This window comes from Silurus meridionalis, chromosome 4, assembly GCF_014805685.1.
Source record: "Silurus meridionalis isolate SWU-2019-XX chromosome 4, ASM1480568v1, whole genome shotgun sequence".
NCBI classification, from domain to species: domain Eukaryota; kingdom Metazoa; phylum Chordata; class Actinopteri; order Siluriformes; family Siluridae; genus Silurus; species Silurus meridionalis.
Window position 1 is genome coordinate 24,609,908 of NC_060887.1, and position 22,351 is coordinate 24,632,258.

A 22,351-nucleotide genomic window follows, 5' to 3' on the forward strand; every position below is an offset into this window, starting at 1 on the left:
GGTCACTTTAAGGACAATCACATCAACCACCTTAAATTTTTACTGTTTTACTGTTTACTGTCATAAGCATCCTTGTATATACACTTTTCTCTTATATATATCTTTATATATTTTATATAGTTTATACTCTTTATTTATCTCCTTTTTTTTTCTTGGTGTATTTTTTTCCCCATTCTATTCCCTCATGCCGGACCGTCGACCCACAGTTTCAGGATTTCTTGATATAAACTATGTTTTGAATCACAGTGACTGAAAATGCACAAACATCTAAATTCATTTATTTGATTGCATATTTGATTTATATTGATTGTAAGAGACCGGACAAGATTCACATTAAAAGTGTTATAAATTCTGTGTTTTGTATACACTCTTTTTTTATACACTGTATTTTCTCTGTCTGTATACACTCTCCAACAGAAGGCTCAAAAGATTCACCTTTGACCTGTTGGTTAATGTTGATCTGATGCCGTCTACTCGCCTTCTTAGTAAAATTCAAGAGTCATCAGCACAATTAATCAATTCAAGTTTAATAGAAATTTAAGGTTGACAGATTCTGACAACTGGTTTAACCATTTAACCAAGACTGTAGAAAGAACATTTACAGTACTTATAATCTTACACTCCAGTGCTCATGTTAGTTCTCACTCTCCAGTGTTCTGTATTGTTGAAAGATTTATGATCAAACTCTTGATATCACCCAAATGAAGATGGTTCCCCTTTTGAGTCTGGTTCCTCTCAGGGTTTCTTCCTCATAACATCTAAGGGAGTTTTTCCTTGCCACAGTCACCATGGCTGCTCATCAGAGATAAATACACACCATTCACCTTAACTGTTGATTTCTGTAAAGCTGCTTTGAGACAATGTCTGTTGTGAAAAGCACTATAGAAATAAACTTGACTTGACTTGACCATATTGCATTCAATGACTTATGCAATGAACTGATGCAGATATGTCCAGTCAAGAAGTCAAGAAGCTTTTATTGTCATTTCAACCATATATATAGCTGATGCAGTACACAGTGAAATGAAACAATGTTCCTCCAGAACCCTGATGCTACATAAAACAACATAAAACAATAATCACAGTAACAGAAAACACAGGGCCAATGACTAGTAAGAAAAATCCTTGCCACAGAAAGTGCATGTGTGCAACCTGGTGCAAACAAACAAATAGCTCCGCCATTAAAAATGAAGAAATGCAAACAGAATATTGTGCAAATGAGCAAATAGCAGCAATCAAGATAAAGTGAACGAAAAATGTTTTGAGGGGTTAAGAATATTTAGCTGAAAATAGTACTAATATATTTTAATCAACATGAACATTAACATCTGATAATGTAGTCACAAATGACTAAATGGGATGGAGGTTGAACAAGCAGTTTTGAGAATTTTCATTTCTGATCTGAGAAACTCTCCAAAGCACTTGAGATAAATTGTAATAATAAAAAAGAACACTGGTACTATAGTAGAAGGTAGCAGGGAGCGACTTTTATTTTCTGGGTTTGTTTGTGTGCTTCATTTCTAGCAGCCTCCCCGTTCAGTGTGGAAGCGAGTCTGTAGTGAGTCTGAGGTTAGCATTGAGGTTTGAACATTTCACTGATCAAATCCCGGTTCCTGACTGAGGTCCTGCTCAATAATGGGGGCTTGTATGGCGTTATGTTCACTTGCAAGCTGCGTAAGTGGTTTATTTTTTTATTCTTCCTTTCGTTTGTTTTGTTGACTCAGGCGGAACTTGGCAGACTAGCATGTCTAACAGCTAGCTTTGTTTATTCAGTAGGCTAGCATTGAGTCTAATACTGTATACACTCAGCTAATACTGTTCATGGAACTTCTGCTCCAGCTCTGCCTGGAGACATCAGCGTTATCTTCTGCTCTCCTAACATTCCTCATTACTGCTACTGTGTGGTTATAGTGAGGCTACATATTTTTCTATTGCTTATAATGTTTATGGGTTATGTTATGGTTTCGTATTTCCTTTAGAAAGCCTGTATTTCAGGTTGTACCTAATGTACTGTAAAGGGATTCAAATAAAAGCGTTTAGAAGACAGGCTTCCTCTTGTTTATTTCGGCGATCTGGTTTTATAATTCGACGTTTTATTTTTAATCCACACCTTAACACATTGAATATAGATATTTAACAGAGCCCTACATTATTTTTTCCCCAAATGTTTGACTGAAACTGGAAGACATGATGGGCGGGGTTTTGATGACGTCATACAAAATGAAAGACTGCTTTTATACATATAACTACCACAAAAAAAAAAAAAATGTATACATTAAACAACCAAGTGAAACCATTTGAATTGATAATAAAGCCTAAATCTTTGTAACAGCAAAGTATTGGCACTCTGAATACATTACATTGCACCTTGGTCCACTGCTCCTCCTCTGCCTGAGTGAAGAAGTGATTCATTGTAGACTTTTCATTGTTGTTCATAAGAGAAAACGGATGTTTGTTTTATTTTATTTTAATATTTACTTCTCTTTAATTCTCTAGGCATCATGTTTGTGTGGCTCTGCCCCATGTATTTTTTGTGGATGCTGTCCATCATCCAACAACTCAACAGTCACACGACTGGTCTTCTCCTTCCTCCTGTTGTTAGGCACGCTCGTGTCTATAATTATGATCCTACCTGGCATGGAGACTCAGCTTCGTAAGGTGAGAACGGCGTTCGTCATCCCATCCGTGCTTTTTGATGTTGTGATGCAACTATAACGTTATACCTTTTTTCTGTGATATTTATTCAGATTCCTGGGTTCTGCCAAGGTGGGAGCACTATACCTGGGCTCGAGAACCAGTTTAACTGTGACGTGATTGTGGGCTATAAATCCGTGTACCGCATGTGCTTTGCCATGGCCTGTTTCTTCTTTTTCTTCGCTGCCATCATGATTCGTGTCCGGAGCAGCAAAGATCCTCGGGCTGCCATTCAGAATGGGTGAGTTGTAGAATTACTGCACTTGTAGTACGCTGTCTGAGGTTATGATTGCACTGTGAAATAGTATATATTTTTTTCCATTATTGTGTAGAACTGGATTCGAAATTGTCTTGTTTTTTTTTTTTTATTTACAGATTCTGGTTCTTCAAGTTTCTAATCTTGGTGGGGATCACTGTTGGGGCCTTCTTCATACCTGATGGAACATTTCATGATGGTATATCTATACTGGTGCTAATACTTTTTTACACTATCAATAGACCAGGCACCAATCAACAAAACAGTTTCAGACGTTAAGTGAAATAAAACCAGAAACTTCATTTTGACAATCTGTACATAACTACATTTATATTTATGGCATATGGCACTGATCAGTATTTGGCAGATGCTTTTATCCAGTGTAAATTATGATCATCTCATTAATACAGCTGAGCGGTTGAGGGTTGAATGTCTTCTCAAGAGCCCAGCAGTGGCAGATGATGGTTATTTGTCAGCATACCCTATCTATTAGGTGTCCATTCATGGCACGTCTTTCCCAATAAAATCCTGTAAAACTGTAACACAAATATGAAAGTATTAGGAGGTGGGTTTGGTCTCAATTCGTAGTCCATGTACTGGTCATATATGATGCTGCTATTGTGTGATATTGTATTTAAAAGTATATCCCCAGATTCTGTGCACAATTACAAAACAGGAAATAGCAGCATTATTTCCACAGGCAGTAATCACAGAATAGACTAAAATTAATATTTATGGAATTCTGGTCCGTCATGGGGAAGTGGTATTGAGTTTTGAGCGATTGGAAATTGGTTTCAGTGCGATAGGAGGTAATTATTTTTAATGAGGTTTTTGAGATATGTGGATTGTGCTACTGGAAATGGGACAAGATGTTACTGTGTATCTCATTGTATTAGTAGTTGCTATTTCATGCGCAAATGACTCCTGAGGGAAATTAAAGAAACTCAGGAGCAATATCGAGAAGTGAGAGCTGGCCTTTAGTACTTGCTTGCTCCTTTTCAAATCGAAACTGCTCTGTAGTCACAACTTTTTAGTGCTTTATTTGGTAAGTTCTTGTGCATGTGGTCAGCAAATCATTTTTTGGAAACACACCGTTGAACAAGGCACAAGTGTGTAAGCATGTGTTCCCAGATCCACCAATCAGCAGTAGTTAATCATTGTTTCTAACTAATGATCCTTAGTTCTATAATATATCGTGAACTTTGTTCTTCCCATGTGTGTGAATACAGTGTGGTTCTACTTTGGCATTGTGGGTTCCTTTATGTTCATCCTGATCCAATTAATCCTGCTGATCGACTTCGCCCATTCATGGAATGAGGTGTGGGTTAGGAATGCCGAGGAGGGCAACAGCAAAGGCTGGTATTTTGGTAAGGCTGTCAATCTATTTCCTTATGATTTTTTAAGGTACACCCGTAATCTGAGAATGCGGATTTCTTTGCTTACAGGTCTCCTTTTCTTTACCATCCTTCACTACGCTCTGGCTTTTGCCGCTGTGGTGCTTTTCTATCTGTACTACACTAAACCTGACGACTGCACCGAGCACAAGGTCTTCATCAGCCTGAACCTCATCTTCTGTGTCATCGTCTCTGTGGTCTCCATTCTGCCCAAAGTGCAGGTATGATCATTGGACATTACACTTGCTTGTTAATATCTTGCTATATTGTACTCGATAAGAAAGACTTTGATGCAGTAAGGAAAGCAGCTTTTATGTTTCTCACTGTTCAGAAAATGACTTAATACAGTGGTCCCACACAAATTTTGGACGCACCCCCGCAGCCCCTATGGTACCTTAGTGAATTTATCTAGACCAGGGGTCAACAACCTTTTTGACACCGAGAGCTACTTCTTGGGTACCGACTAATGTGAAGGGCTACCAGTTTGATACACAATTCTGAAATAACAAATTTGCTCAATTTCCCTTTAATTATATGTTATTATTAATAATTAATGATATTCATCTATATCAGGGGTGTCAAACTCAATTGCACAGTGGGGCCAAACAGGATAAACATTTATTGAACACACTAAAACAATGTTTTTTTTTTAACATAAATATGAATAAAAACACTGGAATATTATTCCAGAATAAATAAACTTAAACTTTAAATAAATAGCTCTCCATAAAAATATCTCCTGTCAAAATTATACAAGTTAGAAATATTAACATGCTGAACAAATCAATAAAAACAAAAAAAAAGTTAATGTTAAAATAACAACAAATCAAAACAATCAGATTTGTTTGCTCTTATGCCATTTTATAAAAATAATCTTAAACTTTAAATAACTTAAAATATTTTGCTCTCCATAAAAATATCTCCAGTCAAACACAAGACTTCTCACAGCTTTATCATGCAGCTCTTCAGAAACTCTCCCTCAGTAAATAACCGGCTGATGTGCCTCTGATTTCTCCTCTGTTTTTACACCAGCTTCACTTTGTGATTTTGCTCTGGTGAAAAACATCTGCTGAAATGTCAGATTCTTCTTTAACTCTTCTACTTTCTGTATCTTCTGCTCTGCATTCAGGTTTTTCAGATTATCCTGATGTTTTGTCTTGTAGTTCCTTCTTAGATTCAATTCCTTAATTACAGCCACATTAACTCCACTAATAAGACACACGTGTTTACCGGCAGTGTCAGTAAACATCTACTCAGAATCCCATTGTGCTATTGTGAGGGGCTTCACAATAACTGTTCAATAGGGTTAAATACATCAACAGAAGCTCGACTTGATTGACGCTGGAATGTTCCCAGGTAGTCTAGCGTTCGCTTAGGCAGCTGAATCGCTGCATTATGGGATCTGTAGTTTGTGTTATCCGCGCTTCATATCGCTGCGACATTAATAACAATAATTATAGATCTGTATAAAATCAGCTCGCGGGCCGGATATAATTGTACGTCGGGCCGGATTTGACACTGAGTTTGACCACCCAGATCTATGTGAAGACACTGATCATGTTAATGATTTCTCACAACAATTATCAACAATGATTTAACAAGGTAGGAAACAGCTATATTTAGAAACGGCCCACGGGCGACTCATTGGTGAACTTTGATCTAGACATTGTCACTTTAATACAATAAGGGCTTTAAAAATTTTGTATGAAATTTTGTTAGTGAAAACAGTTTAAAATTTTATTCGTAACGTTCCTGAAAGTTCAAACCTGCGAGTTCCGAAACGTGAATTATCGGGGGTTGACTTAGTGCTTGAATTAATGTGTGTAGATGATGACCATGCAGTGGTCTTTAATGAAGATGCTTTGCCTTTGCTAATTGCAAGTTATTACTGATGTTTCAGGAAAATGTGTTAATAAGGTTTGATGAGCCCCTTTGCTGTCAGTCTCTGCTATATAGAGCCTCAGGGTTCCCTGGGTCCTATTTTGTGAATCACTGATTCAGAAAATCAGATATTTCAAATTGTTTTGCTTCATTTTGTCCCACAGGATGCTTCTCCACAATCAGGTCTGCTCCAGTCATCCCTCATCAGTTTGTACACCATGTACGTGACCTGGTCTGCCATGACCAACAACCCTAGTAAGTCCTTCACAAGACCACAATAGTTTTATTTATTTATTTATTTTATTGGCCTATTTAGTCACGTTTTATATATAATATAAATATTGTAATCTTTAACTTCCTCAGGTTAAAGAGATGTGAGTATCATGCTGTCGAATAGGCTTGTGTTCCCAATGTATGTATGGCTTTGAGAAAAGGGCTTTAGTTTTATCTAGTTATCCCCGGTAAACATGTATATACAATTAAGTATAGATTTCCTACATGATTTATATACAATACTGTGCAAAAGCTTCATACACCTTAATTTTTTATACATAGAAGTTTTTTCTGCATTGTTATGAATTCTGCATTATTGTGACCGTTCAATTTCTGAAGATTTCTTGTCAGTAAAGAAAGCAATTCACTACATTTTTCAAAGAAAAACATAATGAAGGCTATCAGGGTTAAAAAAATATATAAAAAAAAACACAGCAAGTGCCACAGTCTTCAGAATAAACGTTGGCACGGTTTTCATTTAGAAAAACTAACCAGTCAATATTTTCATCAAAATACACAAAGTGTACTTGGGAATTCGGATTAATTTTTAAAGGTAAAGGGTTGATACACCAAGTATTGACTTTGCTTGATGTCTGCAGCATTTCTACTCTTTGTACTCTATTAGTTTTATGTCAAAACATTTAATTTCCTCATTTGTAAATGCATTACAGCATTTCTTTACATGTCTCCTTTTCGCACAGTACTGTACACACAAAGTACATGGGAGATACAGTGGGGCAAAAAAGTATTTAGTCAGCCACCAATTGTGCAAGTTCTCCGCTTAAAAAGATGAGAGAGGCCTGTAATTTTCATCATAGGTACACTTCAACAAAAAAAATCCTGAAAATCACATTGTCTGATTTTTAAAGAATTTGTTTGCAAATTATGGTGGAAAATAAGTATTTGGTCAAAAACAAAAGTTCATCTCAATACTTTATTATATACCCTTTGTTGGCAATGACAGAGATCAAACATTTTCTGTAAGTTTCCACAAGGTTTTTACACACTGTTGCTGGTAGTTTGGCCCATTCCTCCATGCAGATCTCAGTGATGGGGGGGGGGGGGCCTGGGCTGCAGTCAGTGTTCCAATTCATTGAACATATTTGTTCACTAAGGTAGAGCACAGAGTGCTAACAGGCCACTCAAAATCTCATAGATCATATGCAATTGTGTGCCTTCAACTAGCAGTTTGACGTCAGGTGTCCCAATTCTTTTGTCCATATAGTGGATTTCATGAACGTCTATGTAGCCTTATTGCAGCAATGCACTGTTTTTGTCAGGACAACCCACCTGTAGGAACTCTCTTATAGTTCTTCCCAGTATTTTCTACTCTGAAACTGTTTATGTATATGCTTTTTAATGTCTTATACTTTGTGTTTAGTCATTTTGTGAGCGCATATGAATTTAAAGCTATTTCTGTATACGATGTGTTTAAGTGGTTTCAAGTGCAAATTTTCACACTGTTTATATGTAAGTAAAGTAAATATAAAAACTCATACAGTGTTTGTTGTCTCTAAACATTTGTTTGTGTGAATTTCTCTTAGATCGGTATTGTAATCCTAGCCTGCTGAGCCTGGTGTCCAATGTAAACGTCAGCACTACACAGCCTACACCAACCAGTGCCCCTGGTATCGTGCAGTGGTGGGACGCCCAGGGCATAGTGGGGCTTGTAATTTTCCTCTTTTGCACTTTTTATGCCAGGTACAGCATGAAAAAATACTAATGATAAATGAATGTCATGTTTCCACTTCAGTCTGTATATTATGAGTAGCTCTTACTCAGATAATATGGCTCTTTAAACTGGCTCCCGATGTTTATGTTGACTATAAAATTGTATCAGCTGACCAGTAGTTCGGACACAATGAAAGACAGTGTCTGTTACACGGCTTGTATCTAAACAGTAGCCTACCAAGAAAGTCATTGTTCACTGTCTTCCTCCTTCCTTTCACAACAATTTCTCTCGAGAGTTTTTCTTTTGGCATCGTTGTGCGTTTAAAAATCACCATCAGTGAAGCTTTTCTCCCGATGCCGTGCAGCTCAGAACACAGGTGAAGTGCGTTTTTTAATGCCCGGTTGTTTTCAGCGTGACGAATGATTCGCATTTCCTGTTGACAGTCCGAGTGAGCGGCAGGTCAAACGTCAGAGGAACCTTATCCATATTTATGATGTGGTGCGGCCCGATTCAGTGGGAGCGCACCTGATTTAATATAAAGAGTTACATTGGTTCACCTGAACCTGTTTGGCAATTTCATTGGTCTAATGTTATGGGGTTCAGTTTTTTGGCTTGAAGTTTGTGAAACCAGGAAAAACCCAGGAAAATCCATAAATTATCCGCACCATTGTTTAAGCTGCAGGGTTTAAAACGTGGGGAAAAAGTAGCGGCTTATAGTCCGGAAAATACGGTATGTGAGCAGGTTTCAATTAACAGCTATAACCAAATTATAGAACCGCTGATAACCGCCTAAAAGTCGCAATATGTTTTTCAGCATTTATGTATCTCAAAGACTAACTAACATTCTAAGTGTGGTGGAGAAAATGATATAAATAAATCCCTATGCATATGTCTCCACTACAAAGTTATCCTATTCCATTAATGTGAATGGGCAGGACTCCTAGCAAAGTTTTACACAGTGTACAAGTGACTGTTGAATCGACTTTATCTGTGTTCTTTGCTGGCTGTCTACATTACCATTTTTTTCTACTTCTGTGACTAGTGGACAGCTCCCCAAGTCTCCAAGAAAATGCGTTAGTCAGCAGATCAGCTAGTCTATTCAACCCCTAATTCGGTGTAAAATAAGAGATGCTCGAGTGCTGTTGTCAACAATTTCCTGACCAAGCACTGTTCCTGTCTGTTCATAGCATCCGCTCGTCCAGCAACGCTCAGGTGAACAAGCTGATGCAAACGGAGGAGGGTCACGACTCGGCTGTGGAGGGAACGGTGGGAGACGACGGCCTGCGGCGTGTGGTGGATAACGAGGAGGACGGAGTCACCTATAGTTACTCGTTCTTTCACTTTCACCTCTTCCTGGCCTCACTGTACATCATGATGACTCTCACCAACTGGTATAAGTAAGTGGGTTTATTGTATATATTATATTGGGGCAGGGATGGGCATGTATTTTAATATAAAATAGGACTTTGTCATTTGTATTTAATTGGGTTGATGAAAATGGCTTCATATTTTGTATCAAAATATTTTAGTGTTTTGTAGTTTTAAAATAGCATCGTTTTTATGACATAAAAATGCAGCCTCTGATGGGTGGCTACTCAGTACTTTGCACAGACTTGTTGAGATCAGAACAGAAAATGGATCCATATGGAAGAAGGTGGTGAAGGTAATAAACATGCAGCCTGTCAGCTTTTTATATAGGTGTCTAGTGAGTGATAAATAAATATTTGATTGCTGAATATTGTACCCTCATTGAAGTAGCTGTTTAGAAGGATCACGATTTTGCATGCCATTGCCTGAATGACTGCCTGACATAATATATTATATTTGACTAACAATCAAATGATTAATTAGTTAGAACTGGGTGCTTTGAATACCGGTGCCATCAGTTGTCTTCTTATGAATGACTTGTATGTCATTGAGTCCGTGTTGCTGATGCAAAGTAGCCCTTCGTCACCAAACACCAAGAAACTGAATTGGGATGCAATTATTCACAAACTGTTAAACATTAAACTGTTGGTTACTTTAAAACTAAACCTTATCTATGAGATCATGGGGATATTGTATGTGAATATTTGATCTGGTTGCATATGTCAGATTTATTTCATGACTCGGCCTGAGAAAAGCTGTTGCTATCAAACATTGTTTACTTAATCAACTGAGTCGGTGTAATGGTGAAGGGACACAGTAGATCAAAAAGGCCAATTGATAGAAGGTTTGTGAAGAAATTTCATGCTCCTTTGTAAAAGTATTTTTTTTAGTATGTTTAATATACAGTAATACACCAGTTTATTTTGATACATGGTGTATCTGCTGTATTTTGTAGTTTATTTTGGTACATGTAAAGTTAAGGTATTTGGTATTTTCTTTTTAAAGACATGTTGATGTTTATTTGTTCAAACATGTATTGGGGTAGGACTCAGGGTGATCCTTCTTCTGTAATGTCTAGTTGGATGAAGTGAAGGTGTTTAGGAACAACTTGAATTATTGGGAAATTCCCTGGTGTTTGATGTTTGTGCAGCTGGGTGTGCTGTAAATGAAATGATGTCATGATACTTAGTCACGTGATTAGTTAGTCATCTTTCCACTGAAGAAAAAAATTTCCATGAATGGAACCCTTGGAAATCTGGTTTGGAAATGAAACAATAAGGCTACAGTTCCTGTCGGGTGTGTCTTGATTGACTCCTTGACCAAATACTTAAACCTGTTACCATGAAAATGTTGTTTATACCTAGATTTCAGATAAAAGTCCGAAAGTAGGGATTTTTGCTCTGGCTCTCATTACTCAGTGAATCTCTAAAGGCAAAGAACAGCTTTATATGCTGCCCTTAAGAAGTGCTTTTATAAACATTGCCACCTGCTGATTCTCGTCTAATTGCTTGGTTTGGCTGTATATCTGGCAAACTTGATCTAAAATTAGTGTTTGGACTGGTATTATGAGCAGGGTAAAATGTATCATTACAGCATTAGGTATAGTAAACAAGCTATTGACTTTGGGGCAGGAGTTGATCTCAAACAAGCTAGTTGTAAACCGTTCATTGAAAAAAGAGAATACTGAGACATTGGGATAGAGAACAGACGATGCTCTTTGTTTACTATGTTGGAGTAATGAGTGTTAGTGTACAATGTTTTCTTTGATGTGTGGCTTGAGCCCACACAATTCTAAATAAAGTTTCCTGTGTACATTTTCAAATTTTCATGTACATGTTAAAACACTTAAATATATACTTTTGAATACATGTTCAATGTTCCTATGTATGAAAAAAAATACAAGTGTTATCTTTTCGAGATGCAGATGGGTTTCGCTTTTGACAAGTGTTAAAGTTCTGACGTGTGAATTGGAGCGAAACAGTTGTTGAATCAAGATAAAATGATTTCTTTTGCTGGAAATGAGTAATCATGATGGCACTAAGGTGCCAATAACATTCACTAATATCTGAAAGGTATTTATTTATTTTCTCCTCGAGGTAACTGGACGGCATTAAAGCTGCCCCATGTTTAGGAGCTAAATGTTTTCCTGATTTAGGAGCAAAGTACAAATAACGTACGGCTTCTATTCATTAAGTGTGTTATCATTCATGCTGGGTTTTTTTTTTTCTCGCAGACCTGACACTACCACCCAGGCCATGCAGAGCAGCATACCGGCAGTGTGGGTGAAAATCTGCTCCAGTTGGTTGGGACTGGTTCTCTACCTTTGGACGCTTTTGGCCCCAGTCGTCCTCCCCAACCGAGATTTTAGCTGAGCCATCTTTCTTCCTTAAATGGGCATATGTGAGGATGTATAGGAGTGTCGAGTGTGCTACTTCTCTTCTTAATGTTGTGGAGTTGTATACACAAAAATGTATATGTATTAATCTTCTCTAACTCGTTCATTTCAAATTCTTGGTGCATTTTCTGAAGTGTTTTTTCTCCTTGTATCTTTAAATACTTGCTACTTGTATTTTTAAAGGGACAACAGTTTAAACACCCTCCTAAAGCAGAAGGTGACGGTGCGGTACTATTCAACAGTCCGTTTATTTTAGCGATCCAGCCACAAATCTGAGTCTGCGTGATATTGCTGCTACAAATCTTCTCTACCTAAAGTCCACTGAATCTGGAGGCTCATTTCAATGTCAGGGTTGAATATTTCCGATTATTCAGGCACTTTGTCCTCAAGCAATTTCAGCATGGATGGGAGCATGTGATACCGGACTTGCTGATGGCTCATGGGGCTGTCAGAAGGGGTTGTTTATTTCCGGCCCTTACTGGAGCCTCATGGAGTCAGTGTGTGGGAGAGATAAGCACACCCTTCACTATTGCGACACATGCTGCATCACACTTGCTCCGAGCTGCAATATTAAACACTGATCTCTATTGCAAACATGGTGATGGTGCTTTTTTACCTCGTTTTGCTTTACTGCTGCAGCATAAACTGTGCCGTGTATCGTGTCAGGCAATAACTCGAAACGTCATTTCAGTGCTGGTTAGGGCTTCTCTCTAGTGGACTTAGTGGTACAGTCATTAACACTTCTAAAGGAAAAACTATATAAACCTATGCATGCACTAAAATATCACTTCTAAATCCAAGGTTTTATTGATTGCAACTGAACATGATATTCTGATATTTCAATCACAGAAGCTTGGTACAATACTGGATCGATTTGCTGAGCATTTTTTTTTTGATGTTGTGAAGTGGGCATGTGATCTTTTTGTTATTGAAACATTTCCTGTTCAATTTGTACCTTTTTTTTTTTTATCATTACTGATTGAAAATCCTTATTTTAATATATTTTGCACTGTATGTATGCTGTGTGTGTGTGTGTGTGTGTGTGTGTGTGTGTGTGTCCCAAGTACATATTGATGGTTGAAAGTGATTTCATTTTTTATTTTCAATACGTTGTTCAGTAATATATGGGGGTTTTGTGATTATTCAGTGGAGTATTCCGTCAACTCGGTTAAACTTTGGAGTGTTCTGGGTGTATTTCTATACATGAATATTGTAAACATTGAGATGTTTTACTTGCATTTAGAACTGTCCTTGAGGTCACATTGGACCAATTTGAAATGGTTAAATATATATAGTGTATATATATGTATGCAAAAACATCTGATATATTTTGCCCAGAAAAAAAACAATTAACCCAAGCATATTGTTGCACGTATGGTATTGATTTAAAAACAGCCTGAAAGGTTTTTTGTGGCGTCGAAACACTAAAAGTGCCTTAATTGATAACCTGGCTTATCAACAACGTCCAGGCCTGGATACAGACCTGAAGACACAAGTGCCTTTCTTGATTTATAGCATCCAAAAGGAGCTGTTTTGGCATTGCACAATGTTCAAGCATAGTGATTTATTGTAGTTTGATCTGCATGTGGTAATTCTAAACACTTCAATAAAAATCAACTCTACACATAATAGATGCGTTTTTCATCGTTCTTTATATGCCATATATGTAGAAGTTATCTTACATAACATCTATTGGGAGAGATGAAGGTTATTGTGTCCACTAGGTGGAACTGAGGTATTGCTTATACCTGTTAAGATGATGTCATTTCACAAAATATTCAGCATTTAGAGAAGCCAATTTAGAGGATTTAGTGTTAAAATGCTTAGTTTGCTAAGCATCATTCATCTTTATAATCAAACAATTAACTTTAAATAGTCATTTATTTTTCTTTTTTTAATGCTACATACAAAAATATCTCCATGTGCAAGCATTTCTTTCTCAAAATCTTCCCTTTTCACTCTTTTTAAATGGGTTTGTGTGTTGAAGCAGTTAGTCTTTAGTCTCAGGACCTCACTTTGGCCCCACTGAGCATTAAACCGTTTTTCATTTACAAGCAATTACCGCTCTCGCGCTTCTGAGGCGTTTGGCGCAAGACACAGCTAAAATGAGCGGTCTATGACTAAGAAAAACACTGGCGTATAAATTTTAAGAATGGTTCCGTTTCAAAGCAACGAGACAAAATATAATTATGTTTGGTAAATTCCACAGGCCTGAAACCGGACCTGTTTTAGGGGGCGAGAACACAGAGAGGATATAAAACACATTCACTATGCTTTTTAAAAGTGTGCATTTAAAACTTAATTGAACAAACTGGTGTTGCTTATTTTATTCTACAAAAATGGAGTATGCAAGACCTTTTCTTGAAAACACTATTGTACAGTCCTTCCCTCTGGTTTTGGGAACACAGTAGTGTGTAATGTGATGAGCGCTTGTTCTACCATATTGTTCTTGTCGAATGAGTGTGTGAGCAGTGAGCCTACTGTTATCGCAATCCATCGAAGTAACATCACTGTGCACTTTTATGTATTTTTCCTGCTCCAAATTGAACCAGCAATAATTAACCAGCTAATTAGGTTAGACTGGCTGTGTTAAAGGATGGAAAACACAGGGATGTGCACACTCCAGACCCAGGAGTGTTAAACACTACAGTTGGTCATATAGAAAATCAACTGAAACTTATCAGATAGTCTGTCACAGACAAAAGCTTTTTTATTATTATCATTTTTTTTTTTTCCATTTTTTAAAACTTGCTATGTGAACATTTTACTGTCAAAATATTAAAAGTGTGATTTATTCTTTTCAGCCTGTTTAGCAAGTGTAATATAAGTCAAGTTTTTTGTGAAAGTGAGGAAAGTCAGAGACAGTGTGAAAAGTAAAAGTCACACTTGCTCATTATCTACAAAAAAAGAAAAAAAAAATACAAACAGGTTCCTAAAATTAGCAAAGAATTTAAGGATCTTTAAGCCAATATGAGTGATAGTCTAACACCGAGTAGGAAAATTCAACATTGAGGAGTCAGCTGGTCATCGCTGCCAAGTCAGGCTCGGAAGAATGGGGGGAAAAAAAGCCCACGCTCTGCCCCAAACTCTCAGGTGAAGAATAAAGTTATCCTGGCATATTTATTATATTTGGCCTTCATCCTCGTTTTCTTGTACTCACGAGTTTATACTTCCTGGAAGCTCAGATCTATGCAGGGCTGTGTCCCAATAAACCAAAACTCAGACAACACAGCAAAACCATAGTTTTTTGGCCCGGACTACAAAAAAGATCAGATGAGGTCAAAGACTATTGCAGCTGTTGAACATGTATTAATGTTGCCAAAATCAACACCACACTGTCGACATGCTTGATCACTCGAACACATTATTAATCATTAAACATCCTTTTCTCATGTGCAGTATTTTAGTGATGAAGCTGGTCAATTTGTTTTTTTAGCTGCTACATTTATTTCGCTCAGTCTCACTTTGTCCATGTCAAGTCATTTAAAACGAACAGTGACAAATTGTTATTTGAGAAACAGGGTTATGCAGGGATTCTCTCTCCCCTTCTCTAATGTCGAATATAAATTTTCATTTCGCATTTAGAGATATCAGAGAAGTCATCATCTCTACTTTCAACAATTCAGCATGTACCCTTTGATTATGCAGGTTCTACATCATTTTTTTTTATTACCTGATGCTAAATTTAAGAGACTCGTTCCTGAAAATGTTCTTACAAAGCTTATACACTGACTTGCTGGTGGGTGGACCGGAAATATATCATGTTTGTGGAAATTGCACATGGTAACCATTAACCATAAGCATTCAGATCCACTGAAGTCACGTCATTAATATCAACCTGGAACAATTCCGGAGCTTTTTTTCTTTGATCGTGGGGCGGAAATAATAATGGAGCTGGGGCAGAACAAATGATGAATGTTCTTTGCACAGACCTTCGTTTGCACCCTGTAATTCTTTTTGTTCCTAATCCAAAACTTGACAAACCAGCTCATTTATCCTACCACGGTAGATTTTTGTGGAAAAAAATAAATATATTAATTTGGAGAAGGGCTGCACAAACCATGCCCTAATTGTGAAATGACTGAACGTGCCTGTCAGAGGTGTAATTGCATTCTAAGTGTAAGGCTCAGGCACATTGGATTACAGTGCTGTATGGAGCACAGCTAATTGAGTTTTGGCACTGCTGGCACATGTGCACACTGAACATCTACCCTGACATTACCACACTATTTGTTTCTTCGTGTCATAGATCCTGCATGCCAGTGTGGCTTTGTAGGTTTGGAAAGGGTCTGATTATCCTGAGCTTGGAGGGATTCAAATGTTCAGTAAGAGAAATGTCCTGAAAGTACTGTACATATGTGCACACTGTAGCTATGTAGTCTTTTAATGCGGGTAGGAGCATTCATAGCCTATTAAAATGAAATAGTGTTGCAGATATTGTAGATGAGGCACTGCATTGGCAGTATTCAGAATCAGAAATACCTTTATTACCAATTATGTTTACACACACAGGGAATTTGACTTGGTACAGACATAGTGACGTAATTAGGGATTACACAGAAGAGATGGAATATATCGAAATATAATATAACAGACAATTAAATAATGCACTATATACAAAAGTGGAAATATTGTTTAAATGAATGTACAGATATGTTATTCGTAGAATGTAAACTATATAATATAAAGAGTACTAGAGCTGAAATCCGCATTGTTGATTTGCTTTTATACTAAGATAGGGGCATAATCAGTAATATGAGCAGAAACGAGCGAGAGAGAGGGAGAGAGAAACTGATTCGACATCATTTTGAGGACATCATTATCCGCCTTATTGTTCCGTCTACCTCTGCAGCACTGTTGAATATGTTAGTGTCACAGCAGCCTGCAGTACAGTCTTTCTGTTTCTCTCTCACTATCCCTTTAGTGTGCACTGCGCAAGTGCAGCAGGCCTCTGAGGGGAGACTAATGTAGTTATATAATACTCTCTGTGCTGCTTGAAGAGATGCATGCAGGTAACGGGATTACATAAGCCTGCAAGGATCCTATTGTCAATGTGTGGCGCTCTCACGCTGTAGTGTTTTTTGTTGTTGTTGTTGTTTTGTTTTGTTTTGTTTTTTTGCTGCTGCTGCTCTGTCCATTATTCTCTTTCTGTCTCTTCCTCTCTCACCCCCTCAAGGTACGAAGCTTAACATGATGGAAATGAAAATAAAATAAAGAGAATGTAACCACATGTAGAGTACAAAGAGTTTCTGTGGTGCGCATACAGACACACACACATACACACATTTGAGTGCAGATGAAAATGAAACTAACAGAACAGCTATTTTAGACAGCATCCCTGTCTCCCCCCCTACACACGTTACCCTCCATGCAGCAACGTGTGTGAGTCAGCCTCGCGCCGTGGCTGCCATGACGATAGACATGCCGCCCCCTCATTCTCTGCAGGGAGTCTGAGCAGTGCTGGCATCCGATGACAAGGCCAGAGCCCGGAGAGCTTTGACTCATCACCTGAGTGCCAGGTGAACTTTACTGTGCGCTGCAGGAGCTCCAGAAGCCTGTCACCTCTTTTTCAACTCAGAGTGCCAGATGATGCACAACCACAGACTTTCTTATTGACCGCTTTACTACACTTTTTTTTCAACAATAAAGTCTGCACATTTGCATATATTTCCCGGTAATGAATATGCAATGCTTTTTCCGCTCTGTGAGCAATGAGGAACCATTTATGTGCAAGTTTGCCCTCTAGCCAAATTATCTCGGCGGCATAAGAAAATAAATTGATGCTGCTTACAGTGATAATGTCTGCATATTCAACTGAATTGGCTGAACTCGACCGGTAACTCTTATTTCTAACAGTTACACTATTCGACTGTGACACATGCCATAAATATTGCATGACATCACTGGCAAAATAACAAACAGAACCCCAGAACTTGCTTATAAACACTGCATAGTATGTGCTGTGCTTTAGTTATGTATTTAACAATAAAACAGACCAATGTTTTACAGTAGGTTATATGTGGAGAGGAAAGGGGGGTCTCTGGAGAGTTTTAAGAGGCAGAGTGAGTAACTCCATGCAGAACAGTGGGAGAGTGGGCGTGAGTAATTCTATCTCAAACAGACCATAGGAGAGCAAGAGAGAAAGAGGAAACAGTTGTGTCTGTACAATGCTGCCAAAGTAAACTGACAGTCTCCATCCGTGCTGAATAATTCGACAGCAGAAGAGACAAATCTGACCTTGTGAAATGACAAGACATCCAACCAGTTTGCCCAGTAAAACTGGATTGGTTTTAAGTTTTGGATGACAGGTAATTAAATCCCTCTTCAACCTTCTCTTGGTGTTGCTCACTGCATGTCTTCCAAACTTAAAAATAATACCTTTCATGAAGAACTTTCATGTTTTTAAATCTATTTTTACAGCTCTGCAAAGTGGGATTTAAGATCATTCATCATAATCATCATCATCTTTATCATTATCATCATCATCATCACTATCCTTTGGTAGATCCAAAAAATGTTGCTACCATTGAATAATGTCATTAGCAACAGAATATCATACAAGACAATCAATTCTTTAGACTATAGTTCTTTAAGGGATATTGTATTTACAATAACTTTCAGATTAATTGGAAGAAAAAACAACCACCTTAAACTAACCCCATCTAAATCAACCACTTATTAACGATTAATATACAGGGTTAACTGAGAACAGGCATGCCTTTTAAACAGTCCCATGTGGGCTATTTATGACTTAGGGTTGCATTAAATAGCCTTATCTCAAACTGAGGAAGCTAAGCAGTGTCGGGGAGTACGAGTGCACAAGGGAATAAAAGAAAAAATGTGCCGACTTAAGCAACCTCTTCCCTGACACATGATATGCTCAATGGAAAATCAGGTCTTGCCATTTCTTACACAAAAATATCCAATAGTTTTGATGTTGAGGGATTGGTGTACGAATAATTCCCACTAAAGTGTTTTTTTCTTACCAGTGGAAGTGTGTCGGTAGCATGGAAAAGCTCTTGCCACCCCAACTGCCACCCGGGAATGGACCTCAAATCACATTTCTGACACTTTTATTCCTATTCTCACTACATATTTTGTCCCTCTACATCAAATGCCCAAATTAGGGCCTGCAAGCCAAAGTTGGCCCATGGTGAGTTTTGATTTGGTCTGTCATGCCATATATGAGACCATGGAAAAAGGGGAAAACATGGAAAAGGACCAGCTTCATGTCTCTCATTGGAGGTCACTAAATAGCTGTATTTGGCAGTTATTGGATTGTTTTATGTTGTAATGATAAGTTTCACTGAACTAGAATTTAAAAATAAAACTGCATTAGTTAAGCAGATTACAGAGTCATGTTTTTTTTACTCATTTATTTCTAATTGAATATTATGAAATCATAAATGAAAAATAATCAATGCATTATTATGATATTAAAATGATAATGCAACATTTATTTTTGGCTCAGGCACTCAATCAAGTGAAAAAGGTTTGGGCACCTCTGTTCTACATGAACATTGTTTAAATATGTATAATAATATATAATCCTATATTTCAGAGCTTTGGAGCATTCGGTTTACTAAACTTTCCACAGACTGAACTTATTCGGTCCAAGTCAACCTTTATAGGCTTAAACGTTTTTAGTTTGAGGTTTTTAATTAAACCTCATAGTTTAAGGGACTTGTGTAGCCCCTAATACCTCAAATAAATCAATTTTAAATATAATTCATTCATTCACCTTCAGTAATCACTTCATCCTAATCAGGGTTTCAGTGGATCCTGAGCTTATTCCAGGGATTGGCCACAATTCACACAGGACAGAACATCAGTCCATGGCAGGGCACCATACACACATGTTCACACACTCATTCACACCTATGGGCAATTTTGGCATATATTCATTAAATCGTTTTTGGCCAGTAAGTGCATATCAGAGAACCTGGAGCAAACCCACATGAAATAAAGGAGAAATTCACACAGACAGTAACCAGAGTTCCGAACCGGAGACCCTAGAGCTGTGAGGTAATAATAAATATAATAATTTTTAGAAAGGTTGGGGTGTGATTTCCACCGCTGTAATTAAATTAACAATCATGGATCCCCAGGGTTTGCTTTGTAGACACCACTTTGATTAGGGCTGCTGTAGAACACAAATGGCCATGACATTATATAACTATTTATTTTGCACCAGGAACAAATCAGATTTTGTGCAAATGGAAGCTTGTCCTGTTTGCCATTAAATAATTCAACTTCTTTTAGAAACCTGGACACACCACTGACAGTGCGAGTAGAGCAGCAGTCTAGAAGAGAATTCATCAAAGTAGGGTTTATGTGAGTGTAAGAATAACTCACTTCCCTTTTAATATGGGAAAAGTATGTATGTATATGGGCCCCTGAGCAAGGCCCCTAACCCTGCTATCTATAAATCTGCTCCTGGGTTACAGCACCTTGACTGACCCCAGCCTTCTGTCAAGCTGGTATGATATGCAAAAAATTTGCAATGTCCCTTTGGGATTAACAAAATAAATATCCTGTATACTGCAATGTTTTTTTTTTCGAGATCGTCCATTGAAGAATGCTGCAATTTGGAATTTTTGGAATGTTCCATGACGTCATCTGACAGCCGCCTCAAGCGAGGGGTGGGTGAAGGAGGGGAGAGAGAGAGGACCGGGGGGTCTTTGGGCCAATGAGCGCCAGGTATCGACGGCGCCTTATGATTATTAATGAGCAAGAAACCTTTTAAGAGAGTCCAGTGGCGGGAGGAGGGAGGGGGCGTGGCCCTCGGGGCTGCTCGTGCGGGGAGGTGCGGCGCCGAGCGGCGCGAACTTGGTGGGTTTTTTCTTTTTTGCGTGGCGCGAGAGGCTGAGCGATCGAGTGCGCGAGAGAAGTGCGCGAGCGTTGTTGTGCTCGCGCGGCTGAATGTCGGGATTGCGCTTCCCGTTTGACAAGAAGGAGGGGAAAGAAAAGGAAGAGAGAGAGAGAGAGAGAGAGAGAGAGAGAGAGAAGCAGAAGCAGAAGTACTCGCTCTCGCACGTCGCATGACAGGGATGCAGACCTCTGGACTCGGCTTGTCGACGGAATAAATGAGCGCGGCGGTGGACAGCAGTGACAGGTAAGCCAGGACATGTCTATGTTCTTCACTTTGTCGTTTGGAAGCGGTGTTAAAGAAAACGAAAACAAAGCAAAACGCTTTGCGGACAGTAAGGGGACAGTTTTTAGGACATTTCCTAGAGTCTTGCTGAATGTGCTTGGTGTACGGACATAGCGTTTATACCGTACACAGAAAACAGCTCTAAAACATGGAATGTACCATTAGTTTGTGTAAAGGGTTGAACACGGTGAACATGGACTTCCTGTACAGCCAGCTGACTCTTTTGCAACGGCAACGAATGACTCGTGTGTCTGCAATCTCCAAATCAGACGGGCGAAATGTAGGAGTGAAAGAGAAAATACCCCTATTCTAGATTTACTGAGTCTCTGACTGTAGCAGGGAGAAAGAAGAATCATCTCTCATTCTTTCTGAGAGTGAGGAAGACACAAGAGAAGAAATGAGAAGACAAGAGATGACAAAAGTAGAGAAGAGAAGAGGTGAGGAAAAGTGAAGAGAAGAGACAAGACAAGAAGAGCAGGCAGCACTGCATGTTCTGTGTATCCTGGATAAACACTTGATATTCTTGGAATTTCGACTGTACTTTGGAAGTGAGGATGTCTATACCATTAGCACTGCCTTAACACACACACACACACACACACACACACACACACACACACACACACACACACACTGCCATTCCCCATCCATGTCCTCCAGCTGACAGCTTAATTGTCCACTTCTGTCTACAAATATTTCATGCAGTTTATACATTGTTCATTCAGTCAAATCGCAGCTCCTCATGTGGCAAACTGACCTCCCAGAGCAGAGCACCATGTTGTTATCTTTTGTATTTATTTATTTATTTGACATTCGATTTTAATCAACACAAACACCCCACACACACACACACACACATACACACACACACACACACCCCACCCATCCTGCTGCTGATGCTAAGCAGGCTGATTTCTAATTCAGGTTACATCTATTATTTGTGATGCTTAAATGTACATTAACATAACACAGGTGCAAACCCATCATACACAAGTGCAGATCACTTTCATCCCTCGCCCTGTGCTGTAGTCAAACTCAGCCGTCTGTCTGTCTGTCTGTCTGTCTGTCTGTCTGTCTGTCTGTCTGTCTGTCTATCTATCTATCTATCTATCTATCTATCTATCTATCTATCTATCTATCTATCTATCTATCTATAAATAATAAGGAAGGAAGGAAAGCTTAAAGAGCATCTATTGTTCAGGTTAGGGTTTCTTGACCTTGGTGCTGTTCACTGTTAATGTCTCCTGTTGTGCTTTGTGTCTTT

At 38.4% G+C, this 22,351-nt stretch overlaps 2 protein-coding genes across 2 annotated transcripts in view; both read left to right on the forward strand.

The window, feature by feature from the left end:
- Nucleotides 1-1,512: 1,512 nt before the first annotated feature.
- serinc2l (serine incorporator 2, like) lies at nucleotides 1,513-13,562 on the forward strand. Its single transcript, XM_046848168.1, has 10 exons — nucleotides 1,513-1,674; nucleotides 2,497-2,658; nucleotides 2,748-2,935; nucleotides 3,070-3,149; nucleotides 4,180-4,317; nucleotides 4,396-4,565; nucleotides 6,390-6,480; nucleotides 8,043-8,199; nucleotides 9,358-9,567; nucleotides 11,772-13,562. The coding sequence occupies exons 1-10, from the start codon at nucleotides 1,636-1,638 to the stop codon at nucleotides 11,908-11,910; spliced, it is 1,374 nt and encodes a 457-aa protein (XP_046704124.1). The 5' UTR covers nucleotides 1,513-1,635; the 3' UTR covers nucleotides 11,911-13,562.
- Nucleotides 13,563-20,780: 7,218 nt separating this feature from the next.
- Nucleotides 20,781-22,351, forward strand: part of LOC124384207 (transcription factor HIVEP3) — a 52,457-nt gene continuing 50,886 nt past the window's right edge. Inside the window, exon 1 of the mRNA XM_046846872.1 lies at nucleotides 20,781-21,048. The gene's annotated coding sequence lies outside the window, so the exon portion shown is untranslated. The remainder of the gene's footprint in view (nucleotides 21,049-22,351) is intronic.

What these genes read in the sequence shown, in the direction of transcription:
- serinc2l (XM_046848168.1), top strand. Translation starts at nt 1,636, where the DNA reads ATGGGGGCTTGTATGGCGTTATGTTCACTTGCAAGCTGC. An exon ending in TGATGGAACATTTCATGATG is followed by an intron (nt 3,150 to 4,179) that starts GTATATCTATAC and finishes GTGTGAATACAG; the next exon opens with TGTGGTTCTACTTTGGCATT. An exon ending in ACTCTCACCAACTGGTATAA is followed by an intron (nt 9,568 to 11,771) that starts GTAAGTGGGTTT and finishes TTTTTCTCGCAG; the next exon opens with ACCTGACACTACCACCCAGG.